At 50.5% G+C, this 20,097-nt stretch overlaps 1 protein-coding gene across 1 annotated transcript in view; it reads left to right on the forward strand.

Moving 5' to 3' along the window:
- The first annotated feature begins 14,192 nt into the window (after positions 1-14,192).
- The window catches only part of RPH3AL (rabphilin 3A like (without C2 domains)), a 32,200-nt gene continuing 26,295 nt past the window's right edge, over positions 14,193-20,097 (forward strand). The window contains exons 1-3 of the mRNA XM_008930483.2: positions 14,193-14,342; positions 15,651-15,794; positions 17,753-17,882. Of these exons, the coding sequence (XP_008928731.1) occupies positions 14,266-14,342; positions 15,651-15,794; positions 17,753-17,882 (351 nt within the window). The 5' untranslated portion in view covers positions 14,193-14,265. The remainder of the gene's footprint in view (positions 14,343-15,650; positions 15,795-17,752; positions 17,883-20,097) is intronic.

A 20,097-nucleotide genomic window follows, 5' to 3' on the forward strand; every position in this document is an offset into this window, starting at 1 on the left:
GCTGCTCCTGCGAAAGGCTGTGCGAGCATTTGGGTATCCTGCAGTGCTTGAAGTATTAAACGGGGGAAAAGCCAAATATAAACATCAATTCTGTATAAAAGAGTCTATTGGAAGAGCCATTAAGAAGAAACTTTTTAAAATCGCAACAGTGTCTTTCAGGGGGGGTTTCAGGGAAACTCTCTCCTTTCACATGTGTCACCTAACTTCCAAATACTTCCCTTAGCGTGGCCTGGGCTGTTTTCCTCGAGTATTGTCATAACACTCTGTATGAAAGTTCCTTTACTATGAGAATTTGAAGTAGGGAAGTAAAAGGCAGCTGACTGCTGGACATAATTTTTAATTCATATTGTCCAAATGGGCTTCTGGTTGCTACCTAGATATGCCAAGGATAACCCTGTTATGGATGTGCTCCATTTTTCTTGTACATTTGTTGTGCTTCTCCACAACATCGCATCTGAGGGTCTGATACAATGAATTTTTATGAAAAAGCGGAATACTGCTGCATCTAACAGCTGGATCACAAGCCAGGAGGAGAGGGCTGGATTCCCATCCCGACTTTGCAGCTTGCTCAGCCTTGAGTAAGGTAAGTCCGTGTGCCTGCAAATCATTTCAGCCTCCAGACAAGGTGTCTGGTCCCCCAGCTGCCCACAAACCAGCAATGGACAACGGGAATACCTGGAAAGCCCAGGTGTAATGCAGTGAGTATTGTTTTGAAATAAACTTAACAGCAGTAACTAGAGATACTCCAGGACAAACAGGCAGCGTGGAAAGGAGCACTTTTAATTGCTGGGAGCAATTCCTGAGTTGCACCCCTGTTTCAACGAACAGGTTGGTTTGTTTCTGCAATATAAATGATATAGACAGTGAGTGGTCAGTACAAAGCTACTGAAGGCATTGAGATTTTTGGGTGGCACCACTGGTGCAGCTCAGAGGCTGTGCCAGCTCGTTCAGGACCAGTTCACACTCGCTTTTCCAGAGAATAACTGCAGCAATCTTCCGTACCTGCTGTGTGATGGCTGGGATGGAGCGATGGGAATGCCTGGCAGCTGGGCATGGCTCAGCAGGGTGGATACACAACTCCTACCATCTCCTTCTGTTCACCTCACAGACACTCAGCCTTTCCTCCTCTGCTTCAGGATCCTCAGGAATCCCGTCCCATCAAAGGCTTTTGTTAAGCTGAGGTGAAAGACCTTCCTCTGCTTGACTAGAATCCAAAATGGTGGAAGTTGATGCCACGACCTTTCTTATTTCTGCATCTTCCTGATTCTCCTCTGCAGTACCTTGGGCTGAGTCAGGGTTCCTCCTGGGACTTGGGGTTTTAAGCACTGGAGGGGAGTGGGCCTGCTGCTTTCTGCTTTTTTTATCTGTTAAAGTGATAAATGCTGTTAGCAAAACTGTAAGCAGTGCCTCTGAGGCTCTCCTGCTTATTTCATAAAAAGAATGATGAGAAAACTGCTTGCTGTGCCTTCATGTGGCCATTAATAAGAAACCAAATCTACAGGAAAATATTAATGGCCCAAAAATCTTATTTTAAGTGGGAAATATATATTTTTCCAATTGGCTAACTTAGCGATTCTCACACCTGTAAAATGTATTTATGGAGGCTGTTAATACATTAATAGCACTTCTGCAATGGCATCAAGTTCACTGGGCTTGCCTGACTCTATTTAGGCAGGAAATTGATTCTTAGTTGTTGGGGATTTTTTTAAGCTGTTATCCATTAATGCAGCAAGCCATGTGATTTTTTTTTTTTTTTAATAGTACAATTTCTGGAAACTCTCAGGCACCTTTTGTACTAAGATACTGGAAGTGAATGGAAGTATTCCTTAACATGGAAGGAATTACATGGAAATTAGCCTCCCCTCTCTGTAGTTTTAACAACCACTCACCCCCACTGATGGGAACTTAGAGCAGGGCCGTGACTCACGCCCCTGGAACGGTGAATATTTAAACAAATATACTGTAGCTCACCAAAAGAAAACCACTAAATATTTACAGCATCCCAAATCTCAGGCAGTTTATGAAATTTCCTACTTCCTGACAGATGCCTTATGCCTCCTACTGCTTGTGCGGTGTAGTTACACGCACTCAATATTTTTTTTTTTGATAGATTTGTAGCTACATGTGAAACTATGTGTATAAACGGGCTACGGGTTCAGTAAAAGGTTTTAAAGAACCATCTGTGGTTTCCTGGGAAGGGCTGTTTTTTTTCTCTCCAGCTCACCTGCCCTCATGGTGGTGGTGGTGGTGGTGGTGGTGGTGCTTCCTTGTGGTGGCTTCTTTCTCTGTGGTGGCTTCGTGCCAGCCCTGGGTGGTGGAGGGGGTCCTGGACAGCCCCTTGCCCTCCACTGCCTGCCCATATCACTCTCCTGCCCACAGGGACCTGCAGCCACCCTGGCATGGCCTCCCAGAGCTGACATCAAGCCTGGAATGCAGCAGGGGAAGGGAGGTCAGCAGCCCTGGCACGGCCTGTCTGTGACCCCTCTCCATCTTCCTTCCCCTCAGTACCCTCCCCCTCCATCTCTCCTCAGGTTTTGCCCTTCCATCTTCCCCCTACCTCAGTGCCTTCTCCCTCCACCTCCTTCCCACACCTTTCCCTTCCACCTCACCTTTTCCCTTCACTTCTCCTACTGCCGGGTACATGAGACCCAGTTCCTGAGGCAGCAACAGCTCTCCCGAGGTTTTTGGGGCTGGTGCACCCTCAGGCCTCCTGCCCTTGCTGTGTGTGGTGGTGGGAAGTGCTGCAACACCCTCACAGTGAGGGAGATCAGCACATCTCCTTCAGAGGTGAACCCGGACGAAAGCCATGGGAGCTCCAGGAACAGCTGCTGAAGCAACGCTCCTCTTATTTGTCATTCTCTCCCTGGGAATAATACGTGGTTTAATCCTCTTTGGGTGTCTTCTTGCCCTCCCTGCCTCTTCCCTTCTCTCCTTCTCATCTATTTAGACGTGAAGCTTGGCAGGCGCTGGCGGTTGCGTTCGGACAGGTTATGATGGAATCAGGCTCCCACAGGCTGCTCCCACAGGCTGCTCCCACGGCTGATCCCGCTCCGACTGTCCCTAATGGTCTGATTCCACGACATCAGCAGCAGGGCTTCTCACTGATGGTTATTGCTGATGCTGTACTGCAGCCAGAAGGTCCCCCAAAGCCTGCATGTGGATAAAAGGGATGGTGACACAGGGCAAAAGACAAGGAAAACGACAACGGCAGTGATGGGATGTAAATAATTCATCCAGACTGAGGAGTGAGTGTGATATTTTTGGAGAACAGCTGAGGGAAGGGGATTACTTGTTGTTAATGACAAGTGGGGGTTGTCATTAATTTTATTATGATAAAACCTGACTTGCCAGCCAAAATTAGAGCCCGGTGGGAGTGGCTGAGCTACACACAAAGAAAACATTCTGACAGCTCCTCGCTGGAATAGCAGGATGGATAGGAATGATGTTCTCCTGGTTAACCTGCCCTTTCTGCTGCTGCAGGAGGCCGGGAGGATGCTGGGTTGTGAGGTGCCCCTGGCAGCAGATAATGTTGTTCTGAAAGGGCACCACCCCCAGGTAAATCTTGGTGCACCTTTTGACTTCAAATGCAACTACACTGAGAAATTCCTCTAGATTTCCCCATGGAACCAGTTTATTCCCAAATGTGCATCATTTTCCTGTGCCACAGAGGCACAGAAGCCGTGTATAGACTTACCACTTGGGCTACTAGAGGAAGTCTTGTGAAGTGGTACTGTGGATGCTGTGGGCTTAACACGAACAAGGAAAGGGGAATTAGACCTGAGCCTTGCCCTTGCAAGGGAAATGTGATCAGAATTTGGAATTATTCTTTAAAACAGGTCAAAATAAGCAACCTAATTTGCTATGAAGCATCAGTATTCTTTCAACGTTTGCTTTGTCTTGTATCCTTGAGCAGGTGTGCCTCACAGACAAGATTTTTTTGGTTCAGATTAGGGACAGAATCATTGACATTTTTATTAAGGAATGGTAATTAGACGGGCGAATACAAATTGAATCAGAGGATTGCAATCAGAGTAACAGCTTGGAGAAAATCCCTGGCCTTCTTGCTGTGAATTGTGAAGCAGCTAGACTGAGCTGGAGCAGTCAGGGGGATGGGGAAGCAGTGCCAAACAGCCCTGGCTGAGGCAGATCCTCCCCAGTTGTCAGCCTGTGTCCCTGGAAAATGGTCATTTGGAGACAAGCAGAGGGCCAGTTTGGCCTTTGTTCCTCTATGTGTTTAAAATAGCTCATAATTAATATTATTTGAGTATTAAAATGCTAATTGTCCACCTGGAACCCATGTGCAAATGCTTAATAGAGGATGAGAGCCCTCACCTGAAGGACCCTGTGATAAACCAGAGATTACAGCCAAGCTGTGGGAAGCAGCTCAGCAGGACAACATCTTAGTTCTGACACGGGAGAGAATGGGAGCCCAGACCCTGCTTACGAGCCCAGTGTCCAAACTGGGAATCATTTCCTGAAGCCCTCCAGGATTGTTACACTTTGGATCCTTTTGGTGTACAGTAGGGCTGCTCTTAAACACCTGCAGTTCTTCTGGGGGACAACTTCACACCCACGAGTTTAGCAACTCTCCAGAAAAGGTGATTTTTTTTTTTATTTTCCATCTTTGGAAGGATGTGCCGGTTCGAGGGTGACACAGGAGGCTGTTCCTGGTGTGCCAGTGTGTGCTGAGCTGAGAGGAGATGGGATCAGCTCAGGGCACCCACGGTGCCCCTGTCAGCAGCACTGGGAGGCCTGCAGGAGGAGGGGGAGAAGGTTGTTCTCTGTTACTGTCCTTGTCACATTTAAAACCTCAGGCAGCTGAGATCTGGTGAATAATTCAGTGAAACTCATCATCGATAAAAGAGTGGTTTTGAAGGGTCCTTCGGGTGGAATTGGAAGTGCTGAGAAACGAGTATATTAAAAATTGACTTTGTGCTACGAAAGATCAAACTCGTATTTAGCCTTTAAATATTTTTTAATGTAATGTCATATTTATTCTCTCTGACTCCAGTTACCAGGGCCCAGCCTTGCAGTCAGACTCTGAAGAATCTGTGGTTCTGTGAGCAAATCCTGACGAGCAAATTCAGCAGCAGAAGGGATGCAGGCTCTGAGATGTGTCATTTCCCCGCCAGTACAGGTGGTTAAATAAGGTAATTTATCTTTTTCCTGAAGTTGGCTGAACCCTGTGTTCAATTTATTTATATTATTGACTGTGGAGGAACTACCCTGGTGTGAAATGTCATCATCAAGTGCTTTCTTCCACAGAAATCCAGGCTCTGTGTTCATGCAAACTGCTTCCTCTGATGTATTTTTCAACAGTTGCCTAAACCAAAAAGTAAAATATATGCTCAGACTTGAATTCCATTTAAGTGAAAGGTGACTGAGGGTCCCTCAGCTTCTCCTGAGGTCTGGCGGATGTCTGGAAACGATGGGGCTTGTAGGGCCTGCAGATTTCTCAAGAGCAGGCTCTGAACAGAGAGTGAAAACACAGGCTAAGGATTTATTTTCTCTTCCTTCCTCTTTTCCTCCTGTCACATGGCAAATTTACTCACAGCATCCATTGGACATTTAGACAGTAATGAGCCTGAATTTCTGTGTTCTTGGGCTTGTGCAAAGGACTAATTGTGTTCCTGTGACTTTCTGTTGACTCACTACATGATCACAGGTTGTCTCTTCACAAGACCAAATTTTGCTGCTGTTACCAGCAAATGTTATTGGGATCACTCATCACATTTGGACCCTTCAGTTTTAAAATTTCCAAGCTCCCCGTGGCTGTCTTGGCAGGTCACCTTTTGTTCTGGGTTTGAACATTTTTTTCTTACCCCTGAAAAGTTAATTTTTGTACTGAGCTTCCATTTTTCTGTGATTTGTTTGTTTGTTTCTTAAGGTTTGGGTTTTTTTGTTTGTTTGTTTGTTTAACTTCGAGGTTTTGAGTTTGGGGTTTTTTGTTTAGTTTTTATGGGTTTTAGAAGGTTTATTTTGTTTGGGTAGGTTTGTGTTTGGAGATTTTGTTTGGTTGGATTTTTTGTTTCGTTGGAGGTTGTTTCACTTGTTTCTGTTTTGAGGGTGGGGTTTCTTGGTATTGTTTTGGAGAATTCCTTGTTTGGGGTTTCTTCGGCTTTGTTTTGGTATGGTCTTTCCTTGTTTATAGTATGGTGCTTTTTTCCCCGTGGCTGTTTTGGGACACACATATGGCAGTGCCCGCCGCCCTGCTCTGCTCCCAGCACAAATCTGGCTGTGCCCACAACCCCTCCAGCCTCTCCCAGCGCACATCTGGCTGTGCCTGTATCCCCGCCACCCCTTTTCAGCGCACATCTGGAGGTGCCCAGAGCCCCACACAGCTGGTGTGCCCACATCCCCATTCCCAATGCACATCTGGCTGTGCCCACATCCCCTCCGGCCTCTCCCAGAGCACATCTGGTCGTGCCCCCATCCCCCCGCAGCCTGTCCCGGCGCACATCTGGCTTGTGCCTGAATCCTCCCCAGCCTCTCGTGGCGCACCTCTGGCGGTGCCCGCATCCCCTCCGGCCGCTCCCAGCACACACACATCTGTGCCTGCATCCCCGCTCCTCTCCCGGCGCACCTCTGGCGGTGCCCGGAGCCCCGCACAGGTCCCGGCGCACATCTGGCTGTGCCTGAATCCCCTCCGGCCGGACCCAGCCGCACATCTGTCCGTGCTCCCGGCTGCCCGCATCCCCTCCGGCCGCTCCCAGCACACACACACGCATCCATCCGTGCCCGCCATCCCCCGTCGGGGCCGGTCGGTGGCCGCCAGGGGACGCGCGGGGGGGCGGGCGGGGGCGGTGCGGGAGCGCTCCGGGTTCGCTCCGTTTCCGCCTCGCCCGCGGGGGCAGCGGCGGCTCCGCGGAGCGGACCGCGGCCGAGCGCAGGGGTGCGCGGGGGAGCCGCGCCGGGGACCGGGCGGGGCGGCCCAGCTGAGTTTACTTTAGCAAAGCTTAGTTTAAGCTCGGCGCGGCTCTGCCGGGGCCTCACGGGCGCTCCGGGCGGAGTTTGAGCAGAATTTCAGGGCTCGGTCCCTACCGGCTGCCAGGTACGTGTCACACCAAGGAAAGGGCCGTGCCCGTGGGTACGGGTGGGCTGGGACCGGGGAGCTTTGAGGGGGTGCCTGGGCACTCAGAGCCGGCGCTCTACAGGTGGGAGAGTCTCTGTGAAAGGAGGAACAGTGGAGTGAGCTGATCGCCTGGATGTGCCCCGTGCAGCCTGCTCTGGGGGTTGGGTGATCTCCAGAGGTCCCCTCCCACCCCAGCCGTTCTGTGAATTCAGGTGGAATTCAGCCCCCTGAAGGGGACTGACTGCAAGTGGCAAAGGTGTGGAGGGAAACAAGCCCGAAGTGGGAGGCTGAAAGCGACGTGCTCCATGGAAAAAATTAATTATCAGCCACGTCTGTTGGGCTCCCGCGTGTCGGGGACAGCCACGTGCACCTGATGCAGGATGGACTGCTGTGGTTCTTGGGCACTCTGGCACAGGGTGGTGGTGCTGTTGTATGTGCCCACCTCAGAGTTTTTGGTTTGCTTCAGGTTGGGTCAGGCACTCTCCAGGGCCTGGTCAAAGTCCATGACTTTTCTTTTTGCTTGTACCAACAAAGGGTGATAAAGGTCTTTGAAGTGGCCGTGCTTGTGTTGTTCAAAAGCTTCCTAGGATGCCTAAAACCAGTACTGTAGCTTAAGGATGCTGAGAAAGGCTATTTCATCCTCCACATGTGTTGGCAGGCCTGTGGCTCAGAGCTGTGCTGGATAGTGAGTTTTTGGCAAGGCCTGGGGTCAGGCTGCTCAGCAGAGTTCCTCTGCTGGCCCTGAGCTGTGCTTTTCCTGCTTCACTTGAGGTTACCTGTGGAACAGGCTGGCATGTGGTTCTTCTGCAAGGGATTCCTTGACAAACACGGGCCAGTGGTTCCCTACTATGTCCAATTTTTTCTAAGAAACCTGATGCTTCTCTGGAGGCCGGGAGGTGCAGATTGCACACGCCAACCCTGGCTAAGGCCTCCTGAGCTTTTTAGCATATCAGAATAGTGAAATGAGTTTCTCTAATTGGCCATTTAGATGCTAATTTGCTTCTCCTAGGCCTACGCCAGATCAACCTGCCCCAGAACGTGAGTCAGAAAGAGCCTGCTGTCTTCATGAATTATTCACTTTGCATAACGCACCTGCCTGGCTGGGGATCAGGAGGAAATAAGTCCAAAGTCTGATAAATAAAGATACACCTTGGCAGGTGGAACAGTGCTGGCTTTTCTCCCCAGCATCACAGGGTGCTGGGGCGCTGAAGACTGATTTTCTTGGGCAAAAACCAGTTTTTTTATAGCTTACCATATATCAAGTAGCCACACTAACAAGTGCCTCTCATTAATAAAGGGTTGTTGGTACTGTATGTTGGCTTTCCTGTAGAGCTGATTTTATCTTCCCACTTGTAGGACTGGCAGGGACCTCCAGGGCATTGTATTTTATAAACTCTTTATAAGCTCCATCCTAAAAGCAGTTAGGCTTCTTGTCACTGCTGCCAGGATTGGGAAGCAGCTCTGGTGTATGGAAACATTCTTTGTTTTCCTCTCAAACCTCATCCTTACTTGCTCCTTTGCCAGCTTGGCCTTATGTGATAACGACACCTCTCAGTTGCTGTGTGCTGCAGCCAGTTGGTGTTTAATTTGGTCTGGGCCAACCAGAATTGACTGAATGAGGCTTTGAATGAGGTTGTGCCTGTTTTGCTGGCACAAGATGCTGCTTAGATTGAGCTTTCATGGTGAGACAGACTGGAAAAAGTCTGTCTGATTGGGTTCTTAAGTTGTTGTCCCAAAGCTTGCCAAGGCTTTGTGGTTATTTGGACATTGTGTTTTGGCCAAAGCCACAGAGCTGCGAGTCAAGTCTGATCGTGTTGGATTCTTTGTGTCTCTTGGCTCTCCCTCGGCTGCTGAGGGTTTGTGCTGCTGTGAGGACTAGTAAGGAATGACAAAAGGCTGTTCCTCAGCTGTGCCCCTGTGCCTGGGTGTCTCCCTGCCTGAGAGAGGGGAGCAGGAGATGATGGGGATCACCTGGCTCCACTCTTGTGCTTCCTGCCTGCTTAGCCCTTATTAAAATCATTTTATAGCATTTTATTGATGCTTACAGAAGGCTCCTGTGCCACTGAAGGGGCTGACGAACTGCTAGATGTAGGTGTGAACGGGCAGTTCAAAGTAGGTTGTGTGTGAGAAAAGCTTGTATAAAGCCCTGATTCAGCCAGCACTTGTACAGCCACAGTTACTGCTCTGAGACTTGGCCAGATTTTCAAAGTCAAGTGCGTGTCTTCTGCCACGTTTCGACAGCCCCGAGGGTTATTCTGTCGCTTCAAAACAGCCGTGCGCTTTGAAATACAACCGTGGCACTGGGATCTTTAAATCATGAGGGGAAGACTTGTGTCTGGAGTAAATGGCCTTTCCCTGCCTGCTCGCCCTTGTCTCCCCGGTGTCTGGGAGGAAAAGGGCCGGGCCGGTGGGCGGGAGGCAGGGGCTGGGTTAACCTTATCAATCTCCGCCAGTCATTTATCCTCTGTCATAGCAACGCGAGCAAACACTCACTTAGTTGCTAAGGTTTCCCGGGGATAATGGGGTCTGGTGAGCGGAGCAGAGAGTAATTACACTGCTTCTTTGAGGGAGCAGCCGCTAAAAGGAAAAACAGCCCAGCGGGTACCTGATGCAAACTGGGAGTCCTGGGGGAGGTGACGCCCTGGAAGCAGGCGGGTTAATTACACCGGCACAGCACGCCTTGGGAACTGGGGACCTGTCCCTGGCCAACTGTTTAATTTTGATTTTTTTTAAATTAAGTATTTAAAAAAAATTGCCTAATTAATTTCCTATGCAAACAAATTAATACAGACACGCGCTGCTCAGCTGAAATAAGCAGGCAAATGAAAGCTGACTGGAGAGCTCCTCACGGGCCTGTGTATTTGCAGGGCTCTGAGGAATTAATGCTTCGTGGGCACCTGTAATCAGCCCAGCTGCAGGAGGGCTGGTGCAGGCTGTGCTGTCGCTGTGTGGGGAGGTGTTTCTGCTGCAGCGACTGCCTCAATGTCAACAGGACCCTCCAGTTTTAACTTTGGTGTAGTCAAGGTAAAGTCAAAATGTGTTCGAGGTGGAGGAGCAGGGAAGGGACTTGGTGTAGCGAGATGGTGCTAAAAGTACACGAGCTGAAAAATTTGGGATAGAAAAACGTTAGGGGTGTTTAATACAGAGCTGCAGCCTGGCTCACAGAGTGCATGATCCAGGAATCTCTGGAGGCTGAGAGGGTATTCTGGATAAGAATTGCTGTGTCGTGCTCTACTCTTACACTCTTCTTGAAGCATCTGCTCTTGGAGGTGGTCAGATAGCAGGTACTGTGCTCACTGTACCTTTGGCATGACCTGCTGTGACTGTGTTCTGTTACTGAGGTAAAGATACATAATGTTCACATTGCTTTTCTGCTGAGGAAAATGGCCTTCTTTCTCAGGAGAGCCTGAAATTCTTCGAAGAGCATCAAGTCAAAGGGCTGTGTCTGCCTGCCCTCGTTCCCTTCGCTCAGACCCCACTGGAAGACTTTTCCTTCCCAGACTCAAGTCATATTCTCAGGTGTGCTGTTCTCTGGCTGAAGAGCACAAGTCTTATCATGGGGAGAGCAGAAGCAGAGCTACATCAGAGCTGCAGGCAGAGATGTGCTGGGTTCTGCATCCTCCAGGATGCTCCAGGCTCCACGTGAAGGGTTGGCTCAGTGCAGGGCAGAACTCCTCCGTGCAGAGCTCCCCTGTGCTTCTGTGCCCAGGGCAGCCAGGTGGACTCAGGTTTAATGAGGTTTTGTTTCACATGACTTCCTCCATCATAGGAAAGGAACAAACAGGTGGAGTGCTTTTAAAGCAGGTCATAATATTGGTAAGAGCTCCCTTTTAATTCTGAATTCAAGTAAAAAGCAGAATCTTGGACTGGGAAGTTTTCTTTCTGTAACACTTAAGTGCTTGTGCCACCCCTTTGTTCTGTAGGCAGTGTCCTGGCAGGTGGGCCAGGAGCTGTGGATTTCTCTTGCTCTCTCACTGGCTGCTCCCACCCTTCCTTAAGTCTGTTGAGAGGAGGACAGGGAGGGGATGGCTGGGTGAGGTAAGTGCTAAGTGGAGTATTTTTGAGAGAGAGTGCAAGAGACTGCAAGAGAGGGATGTTTCCCCACAGCCCATGGAAATGACTCCCCAGGCTGCTGTGGTTTTGCTATCTTGGTGTTTCTGATTCCACTGTACTTCTTGTCCTGTACAGAGATAAGAGGGAGGATGCTTCATCCCTTCCAGATGATGGAAACCACTCCTCTGGCATCATTCCCATGCCCATGAGAGATAGTCCTTTCCCTCCAGTCCTGCTTCTGCCCCAGCAGACTGTGTCCCATTCTTGCTTCCTTCTCTGAGGTAGTTGTGTCACTCCCCACCAGGCTTTTTTTTTCAGAGGCCAAGGTGCAAAAGCCAACTGCAGAGCCAGTTTAGATGAGAGGAAACAGCACATCCTGATGCCACCAGAAGAAAACACTCCTGTAAATATTTCAGGGAATAATCTCCCTGAAGACTGTTTTGGGATATGATGGCTCTTCAGGCAATGTTTTTTATTCCTCCTCTCTTTGCAGATGGTGCTCAGGGAATGGTGGAGAACAGAAAGCGTATGCTGAGTAACAAGAGGCAAAAGAGCATGACATTGCTTGTTTTTGTTCAGTCACGCTGAGCAAAGCTCACTGTGCTGTGAGGCTGGAGAATGCATTTAGGTCTCTCCTGAGAAAAATGCTCAGCTGATGTGCTCTGTTCTGACTCGCCTTCAGCTCTGTTAGAGCAGATAAAGCTCTGCTGAGGAGGGGCAGATGTTTTCAGCACAGCTTTCCGCCCTGAAAGCTCAGCTGCTGGCAAAGCAAACTCCCCTGCCCTGGCTGTGATGTGGGGCTCGTCTCCAGCTCCAGCTTTTATGCTAAACATCCATCCCAGAGGCACCGAGTGCTGCTCACGGTGTCTGCACTGAGCCTCGCCAGTGGACGCAGAGTGTGGACTGTACTATTCCTCAGGTGTGCCCGAGTGGGAGGGAGGAATACGTGGTGCAGCTGAAGAGTAATTTAATATATGCATATGTGTGGGGGGCTACATGTGCATATAATCCTGTAACCACACATCACAGGCTTAGAAAATCTCTGGAAAATCCCAGGTCAGCCATTCTGTGTGAAATTGTAGCTTCTCTGTTCTTCTAACCCTGCCCCGGGGGCGGGAGCTGCTGTATTCTTTTGCTGCTCATGCTTGATTGCTCCCCTGTGTGTGAGCTGCTGGGGGATGTGTGTGGGGAAGGTGTTCTCTCCTCGCTTGAGATCGTGGAGAAGATGAAAAGAGCACGAGGTGTTCTGGGACCAAATGGAAATGCAAACCCACAGCATGTGTAGTGCTGAGCAGAGCGGGGAAAGCACTTGGTAAATTGAAGGTGCCAGGGTTCAAGGATTTCTTCACTTTCAAAAGTGATCACCTTAACTAATGTAGTAAAGGTTTAAAAAAGTGAAAGTGACACTTCTGTCTGTCCTTCCTGTCTCAGCCCTCTTTCCTGCAGCTTCCTATCTCCTCCATGCTTCACTTTGCACAGTTGCACAGTTCGGGTTGCACTTCTACAGTTTGAGTTGTGTTGAGCCCTCACCCTTTTTATAGATCTGTCCCTTTGCTCTGAAAGAAATCTGTGCTCCATGTGGAATTTTCCCTCTTCTCTCCTGCCTATTGAAATCACTCAGTTTTCAGACTCTTTCCAAAAATCAGATGGTCAGAGAAGAAAGAACTGGTTCACTGTTAGTAACTGGTTTGGCTCTCAGGGCTGCCATGGGGTTTGGCAAGAGGGAGCTGTCAGTTCTCTGACACAGGTTAGTGTTTCTGTGCTGGGGGTGAGCGTGGCATGTGTGGCACGTGTAAGCTCAGCACAGGGAGGGAGGGAGGGAGGGATGTGCACAAGCTGTGTGTGTGCCTGTGTAACAGGGCCAAGGCCATCAGCCTGGGATGCCTCTGTGCATCTCCATGCAGAGAGCTCTGTGTGTCAGCAGCAGATAGCAAGGGTGGGTGCAGCACTGACCCACAGGCACTGCTTGGTAACCGTGCTGTGGGTTGAGACTGGAGCAAGTGTTTGCTCGGGAACTACAGCACAGTTGGCAGGGGATGCACCTTCCTGCCATTGTATCTGATTTCTGTTTGCCAACCAGCATTAAACATGTTATCTGTGCCCAGCAGGTATGGTTTCAAAGCTGGCAAGTGTCTGTTCTGGGGAAGGTAAGTATTAATACCTGGAAATTTATGCATTAGGGCTTGTGAGACGCTCTGCTGGAGACCAAAGCCAGCTGGTTAAAAGCTTGGTACATCAAGTCTAGTTGTGCATCCACTGAAATCTTTTGGCTGTGCCTGTCCCCTGGTGCTTTCCGTTCACCCAGGCTGCCGTGGTAGGACTCACAAGTGCTCAACTGCAGAGTTTCTTTGGGAATGTTTCTCCCATGAGCACAGGGAGGTTGGCTCTTGCTGCCTTTACTGATCAGTTCAGTGAAACTGTCACTAAACACGAGGAATCACTGGTGTGACCGTGCCGGGGACAGGAGCCACAGCAGGAGATCTGCTGCAAGAGGTGCTGTCTTCAGCATCAGAGAATGCAAACAAGCTGCTGTTGTAGGCTGTAGTTATAAATATCAGGCTATTATGGAGGCAGTTTTAATGAACTAAATGACTTGCCACTATTCATGCTGATTGTAGCGTGGGTTTTTGTTTGTTACCCCATTAAGAGGTAAAAAAGAAAAAGGCAACTATAGCTTCTTTATGTCCTTTTAGCATGGCTTTTTCTGTCAGAACTGCAGCATTGGGGCTCTGGAGGTGGGAAGGCAGAGATTATTCTTACAGACGATGCTTTTCTCTAGTTTGAAATGAAAAATCAGAACTGACAAAGAGTGTCTGGCTTTTTTTTTGAGAGTACCATAAAATCTAAACTTCCAGCCTTGCCTTCAAGGTATTTCAAGATATTTATTAGCTTATATTTTATGAGGATGATGGTATGTTTTTATCGCTGTCTGTGGGTGAGAGCCTGTCTCCTTTCCCTGTGTGAGATGCCAGCAGATCACCTCCCTTTGGTTTGCTGGAAGAGTGGCCCTCTGGGATGGTCAATGAGGCTCTGCCAAGTGCTGCCCTGTGCTTTCTCAGGAGTGGAATGACAGCTGTGCTCCGTGCTGGTGTTTGCTTCTTCCAGGTGTGATCCCTGCCACTCCTGCCCAGCCTGGTGCCATGGCTGACATGATTTTCGGGAGTGGGACGGGCCAGTGGGTTTGCCCCAACGACCGGCAGCTGGCCCTGCGAGCCAAGTGAGTCCTCGTCGCCCTCCTCCTCTCCTTCCAGCCTCAGCTCTGCCCTGAATCCTTTCCTGGTGTCTGTGTGGAGCACTGGTCTGCTGTCCTGTCACATGGACCCTTCTGTACCCTGCCTGCTGGGACAGGAGCCTGCAAAGCTGGGACTCAGGGCTGCCAGCCCGCCATGGAATGTGCAGTGTGGTGGGAGTCCATCCCACCAGCCCTCCCCTGGCTGAAAGGAAGGGCCTGGAAGCAGGCTGGTATCTCTGCAGCACCCTAAATATATTTGATAGCATCCCCCAGCTGCCAGCAGCACTCTTTTGTTTTAGGAACTTGTCATTTGATCTCCTTTCCCCTGAAGTAAAAATTGCTGCATAACCTAAAGACTAAAAGGAGGGAGATGAGTCAAGCGCTAGAACTGCATTTCTTTCTTGGATGCTTTCCTTCTCTGGCAGCTGGTACCATACCTCTGCTCTTGCCTGAACCCCTGGGGTCATCCTGCTGCTGCAGAGTGTTGGAAAATAGGAGTGCACCCCATATTTTGGGGGGACTGCCTGGCTGTGAACAGTGCACACCACTGCCACTTCTCCAGCCTGCACCTGAAAGCCTCAGTAAGACAGTTGTGCCAGAGAGTGCCCTGCATTCTCTTAGCAACCATAACTTTATCCAGTGACCTCTAAACCCCTCCTGAATGGTAATTAATTGAGCTGTGAAAGCTCCTGCCTGTCGCCAAGTGAGCCAAGGAGAAACATCAGCTGCTGTGTGTAAGGCACAGAGGGAAGTGGTTTGCTAAAGTCCTCATGTGAACCTGGCTTAGACTAAGCAGGGAAGTTGCCAAATTTATATTTCCAAGCATGCCCAGTGATTTGTGTGTTTGAAAGGAGTACCTTAGAAATGTGTGATCTGGAGGGAGGAGGATGCAGGTAATCCCTGTGTTTGAGAGTCTGCTGTTGGCATTTGTGGTGTCTGGCATCAGCACCCACCTCTCCAAGGGTACCCCCAGGAGTAGGGTAGCCATTCCCAGGGGCAGTGGTTTTCTTTATGGGCAGAGACAAACAGGATTGAGGGCTTGGAGTGGTGAAATACAAAGTGGAGCAGAAAGGGAAGTGAGAGGGCAGGGAGAGACAGCACAGCACTTGGGATGCTGGAGGAGTGACGTGGTCAGTGAGAGGAGACTCCTGCTTTGGGCGTTAGTCGTGGAACAGACCCCTCTGGTGAAAGGCTGACGTGGGTCTGTGCCTGGCAGGTTTGGCCTGTGGGGCAGGGCAGGGGTTTTGTGCTTTCCTTTCACAGCTGAATCCTGCCCTCCACCCCTTCCCACAGGCTCCAGACGGGCTGGTCGGTGCACACATTCCAGACTGAGAAGCAGAGGAGGACGCAGGCTCTGAGCCCGAAGGAGCTTGAGGTCATTCTGGAAGTCATCCGCAAGGCAGAGAAACTGGACATCATCGAGCAGCAGCGCATCGGGTACAGTCACGTCCCTTTGTCCCCTTCCCTCCCGAGGAAAGGTCAGCACAGACAGAGGGGTGGTTCTCCCACCTGATTGAGCTCAGCCTCCATCAGTCAGAGCATCCCTTAGGTCAGTTATTTTCTCCTCCCGCGTTGCTTGTTTGGAGGTGACGAACACTGGGAAGGATGTGATGTTTTCCGTCTCTCCACATCTTGAGCCTTTCTCACCTCAGGGCTTGCTGAGGTTGCAGCCCTGACACAGTCCCTGGAAAATGCAGCCTGTGCTGAGGCAGCTGCCCCAGTGGCTCTGAAGGGGGCTGGGAAGATGCCAGTGCTGGTGGGTGGATGGCTCAGAGGCCACTGCTGGCAGTGCAGTCAGGTTTTCCCTCGTCTGCACCAGTCCCCTGGGATTTTGCCTGGAGCAGTGAATGAGTTGATGTTCTAGTTGGCTGAGCCCTCTGGATGGGTTTGCTAGCTTGAATTATTTAATTTACAGGCATCCTTTTGCTGCTGCAGATTTCCATTTGCTTTCAGTCCTGCTGGCTGTCTGGCCTCAGCTGTGTCTGTAATCATCCTGCACTACCTTAAAGCCAGGGAGTTGGGCAGTCCTGTAGCATTTCCCAGCAGCTTCTGTGCTCGTGAGACAGGAAACCCCAGTGACTCCCACCCCGTGTCCAGCAGGCCCAGCTTCCTGCCTCTCCACTTCCCTGCACAGAGCGTGTTAATGAGGGCTGATGAGAACTGACAGTGAGGTTTGTGTGGTAAATGGGAGACCCCAGCAGCAGGGAGTGACCCTGAGGAGCTGGTTGTTCCTGTGTGGTAGTTGGTGTAGCTGCAGCGAGTGATGCCCTTGCTGTTCCTGTGCTGAAGCATTCTCTGAACTGCCTTTGTTAACTCCTGGGAGTTCTCTTGTGCCAAAGTTGAGGATCATAAATCCACTAATGATGGCTCGATCTGGCTGTGCAGTCTGACCTCACCACCACAGGCAGAACCTCTTTCAAACAGACCTTGCCTTCCTCTCCGTGTGGGGCTTGGTTGACGGGACATTAGCACTAATGAGGGTGGGATTGCATGGATAGCAGGATCACTTCTTCCCTGAGCCTCCTGCACACACATGGCTGTGGCTGGTCACTGCCACTGATAAATGGCCTGGATGTTACTGTCCCCATCTACAAATGGATGCCTGAAAATTGCCAAGCAGTGATTTCGTGACAGCAGCCTTGCTCTGCATGCTCTCCACATCCTGCATCCTAATTGCTTATCCTACCTTCCTTCCCTTTCCTTGTCCTGCTACTATGGACATTGTGCATACATATGTGCTTCCTGTCTTCCAAGCGGGCTGTGGAACGAAGCAGGGAGCAGTTACTGGCATTCCTGTACTGCAGCCAGGCTCATTTTTGTCTGATGGCTTCAGTCTGGCCTTCCTGCTTCTAATGGGATGTGGGCAAGTTGTGCCTGCAGTGCCGCTGCCAGGGACATGTAAAAATGGAGAGGGCTTGGCAGGTCTAACTCCTCTGCCCTTTCCCAGTGCTTTTTGACTTGCCTTGCTCTGAGTGTTAAAAGCTTTTCCTGCTCTACAAGCAGGAAATGTTTGTGCTGAGACTGTGGCCCCAGTGACACAGAGTTCCTGAAGCGTTTAGGATCAAGCTCTTTGTGTGAGCTCTCTGCCCGCTAGCTGAGTCAGGCCTCTCAGTGGTATTCCCAGTTTGATTATTCTGAGCTTGGTGAACGTTGGTAGATGGGCTTACAGGGGCTTATATCTCCTGAAGACCAAGAAGCAGCTGATAGGAAGCACTGAGTGCAGACACTGAAGTGAAGGTACATATGGTCCCAGCAAGGGGCCCAGAACTGCACAGGAGAGGCAGAGGTAGGCTGAGTCTGGAGCACAGTCTGCAGGTTTTTGGCAAGCCTCAGTACCAGGTGCTTCCATTTCCAAGGTGAGTGCTGTGACCTCTGCTCTGCCTCTCTCCCTGCAGGCGCCTGGTGGAGAGGCTGGAGAACATGAGGAAGAACGCGATGGGGAACGGGCTCTCGCAGTGCCTGCTCTGCGGGGAGCTGCTTGGGCTGCTGGGCAGCACGGCTGTCTTCTGCCAGGACTGCAAAAAGGTGGGTTTGGTCGCACAGGTTCCTGCTGTTCCTGATGACAGATCTGTCTAGGAAAGGCCACCAGGCCTCCTGGAAGCTGGATAACTCTGCACAGTTAACTTTGGCCCCACTTGTCTAGGTCGGTGCTGTCAGACCATCAGATTTTCTCTTGCTTGTCTTATTCCTCAGGATCTTAAGGTGCCTAAACTGCCCTTAGTGCTGGGATGGGGTGTCTCAGCCCCCCCTGCATCTCCCACTTGGGGACAGAAATGTACAGTCATCAAAGACAACTCATAACAGAGTCTGTGAGCTTTGCTGTGCCCTTAGACCTTCCAACCACGCCTCTCTTTGAGAACTCAAGTCCACCCTCACATTCCAAACCAGTGTGAGTTTTCCAGCCCTGTGCTGTGTGTGTTGTTAACAGGACTTCATGGGTGCTGTTTGGGCACCAGTTTCTGGGGAGACTGCTGCTCTGCCAGCGCCTCAGGGACAACTGCTGCTGGTCCAGGCTCCGCAGCCAAGGGGTTAATCTGTATTGCTGTGGAGATGATGATCTCCAAGGCAACCACCTTATCCTGCCTCTGCTGGGAGGCTGGTTTTCCTGCACTTGAAGCCCATCTTTCCCTGGGGAGACACCTCTGTAAGTTACTCATCTCAGCGTGTTACCTGTGCAGGGGTGAGGGTACCTGCCGTGTGCTGGAGTGTTTCTGACTCGATGGTGGTTGGGTGGAAGGGAGCAGCCTGTGCTGACTCTGTCCCTCTTGGGTACTGGCATCAAGGAGACACTTACCAGTGTCACCCAGCCTGTCACCGAGGAGATGTCCTGTGGAGCCCACAGAGTAAAACCTGCAGCTTTACTGTGGAGTGCTGCGTGTTGGCACCTCTGTGGTTAAGGGGCCGTGCAGGCCACGGTGGAGAACCTTCTGTGCTGGCAGTGCTGGAGTTAGTGAGATGCAGTTCTCATGCAGAGCAGGCTGCCAAACTGGGGCTGCACTGGTCCACAGTTGGCTGCAGCATTGCTCTTGAAGCTCTTGTGGGAGAGGAAAGGGAGGTGGGTGTCCCATGCAGTCAGACCCGAGGTCCCAACACCCTTCCATCACACTTGCAGGGCTGGGAGCTGCTGGGAGCTGTGCTGTCTCTGCTGTCAAGTGGGTTTCTCCACCAGATCCAGTTTGCAGAAGTATCTTGACTGATGCAGGGATTATGCAGAAGATTCCTTGTAAGGCAGCGTCTGGGAAAGGAAATGCAAATCTTTGAGCGCCTGGGTCCTAAACCAGGGAGAAAGTAGCTCTTGAGGAAGGGGTGGGGAAGGAAGCAGCAGTAGAGTACTGGGAAGTGAAAGGTCTGGTTTGAATGGGAGCTGTGGGGTGGCTCTGAGAGGAGCGTGGTCTGGGTGCACGTAGCCTGTGGAGAATGGGTGGCAGACAGGAGATGGCAGGCTGCTTCCTGTGTTTCAAGCATGTGGAATAACAGGATGTGCTGTATTCCTGCCTTCTTCCCCTGGCAGTTCTGCTCTCACCTTGTCAGAAGCCAGCTAGGTCATGTTGCCACAGGGCTTTCCAACCTTCCTCCTGTGAGCCCAGTACACTACTGAGGAGGCAGAAGCTGATTCAGGGACTTCCCAGCCTTTTCCATTTGCAGCTGCAGACAGGAACCCCCAGCTGGTGGCACAGCATGAGCCTGAGGCTCTGGGAGGGCTGTCACCAGAAAACCCCAGAGAAAGGATGGTTTTTTTTCTTTATTTATGGTTATTCACTTTTTGTCTGAAGTCTGTTGGGCAGTTCAGGAGCATTCATATCCAGGTTGATTTAAGGTGAGACCCTACTTTTCCTGTGTGCTTTTTGCAGCTACTTGCAGCTTGGCTGCACTTCTCAGCTGTGTGCAAGCCTAAGGAAGTGCTGCCTGGGTGCCCTGGGCTTCTCCCCTTGCTCCTTTTTAATGTTGTGGAGTGAACTCAGGGAACAGTCACCCCTCCAGCAGAGCACATAGAGTGAACTCCTGCTTCAAGCTTGTTCCCTCTTGTCCAGGGACATCCATCACTTGTGCAGTGCTGTATGCAATAAGCAATTTGTCAGGGAATTACAGATTTTTAAAGTTCATATTTTTCTTGCAGGCAGTGCTCTGTTACCATCTCATTGCAGCCTGTTTAATTCAATAACTGGAATTGTAATGATGCATCTGAAACATAGCAAAGGATTTACCATTGGCAAGCCCCTTCTGCTGAATGGAGGTTCTT

The sequence above is a fragment of the Manacus vitellinus genome, unplaced genomic scaffold (assembly GCF_001715985.3).
Source record: "Manacus vitellinus isolate BGI_N305 unplaced genomic scaffold, ASM171598v3 scaffold_32_pilon, whole genome shotgun sequence".
NCBI lineage: Eukaryota > Metazoa > Chordata > Aves > Passeriformes > Pipridae > Manacus > Manacus vitellinus.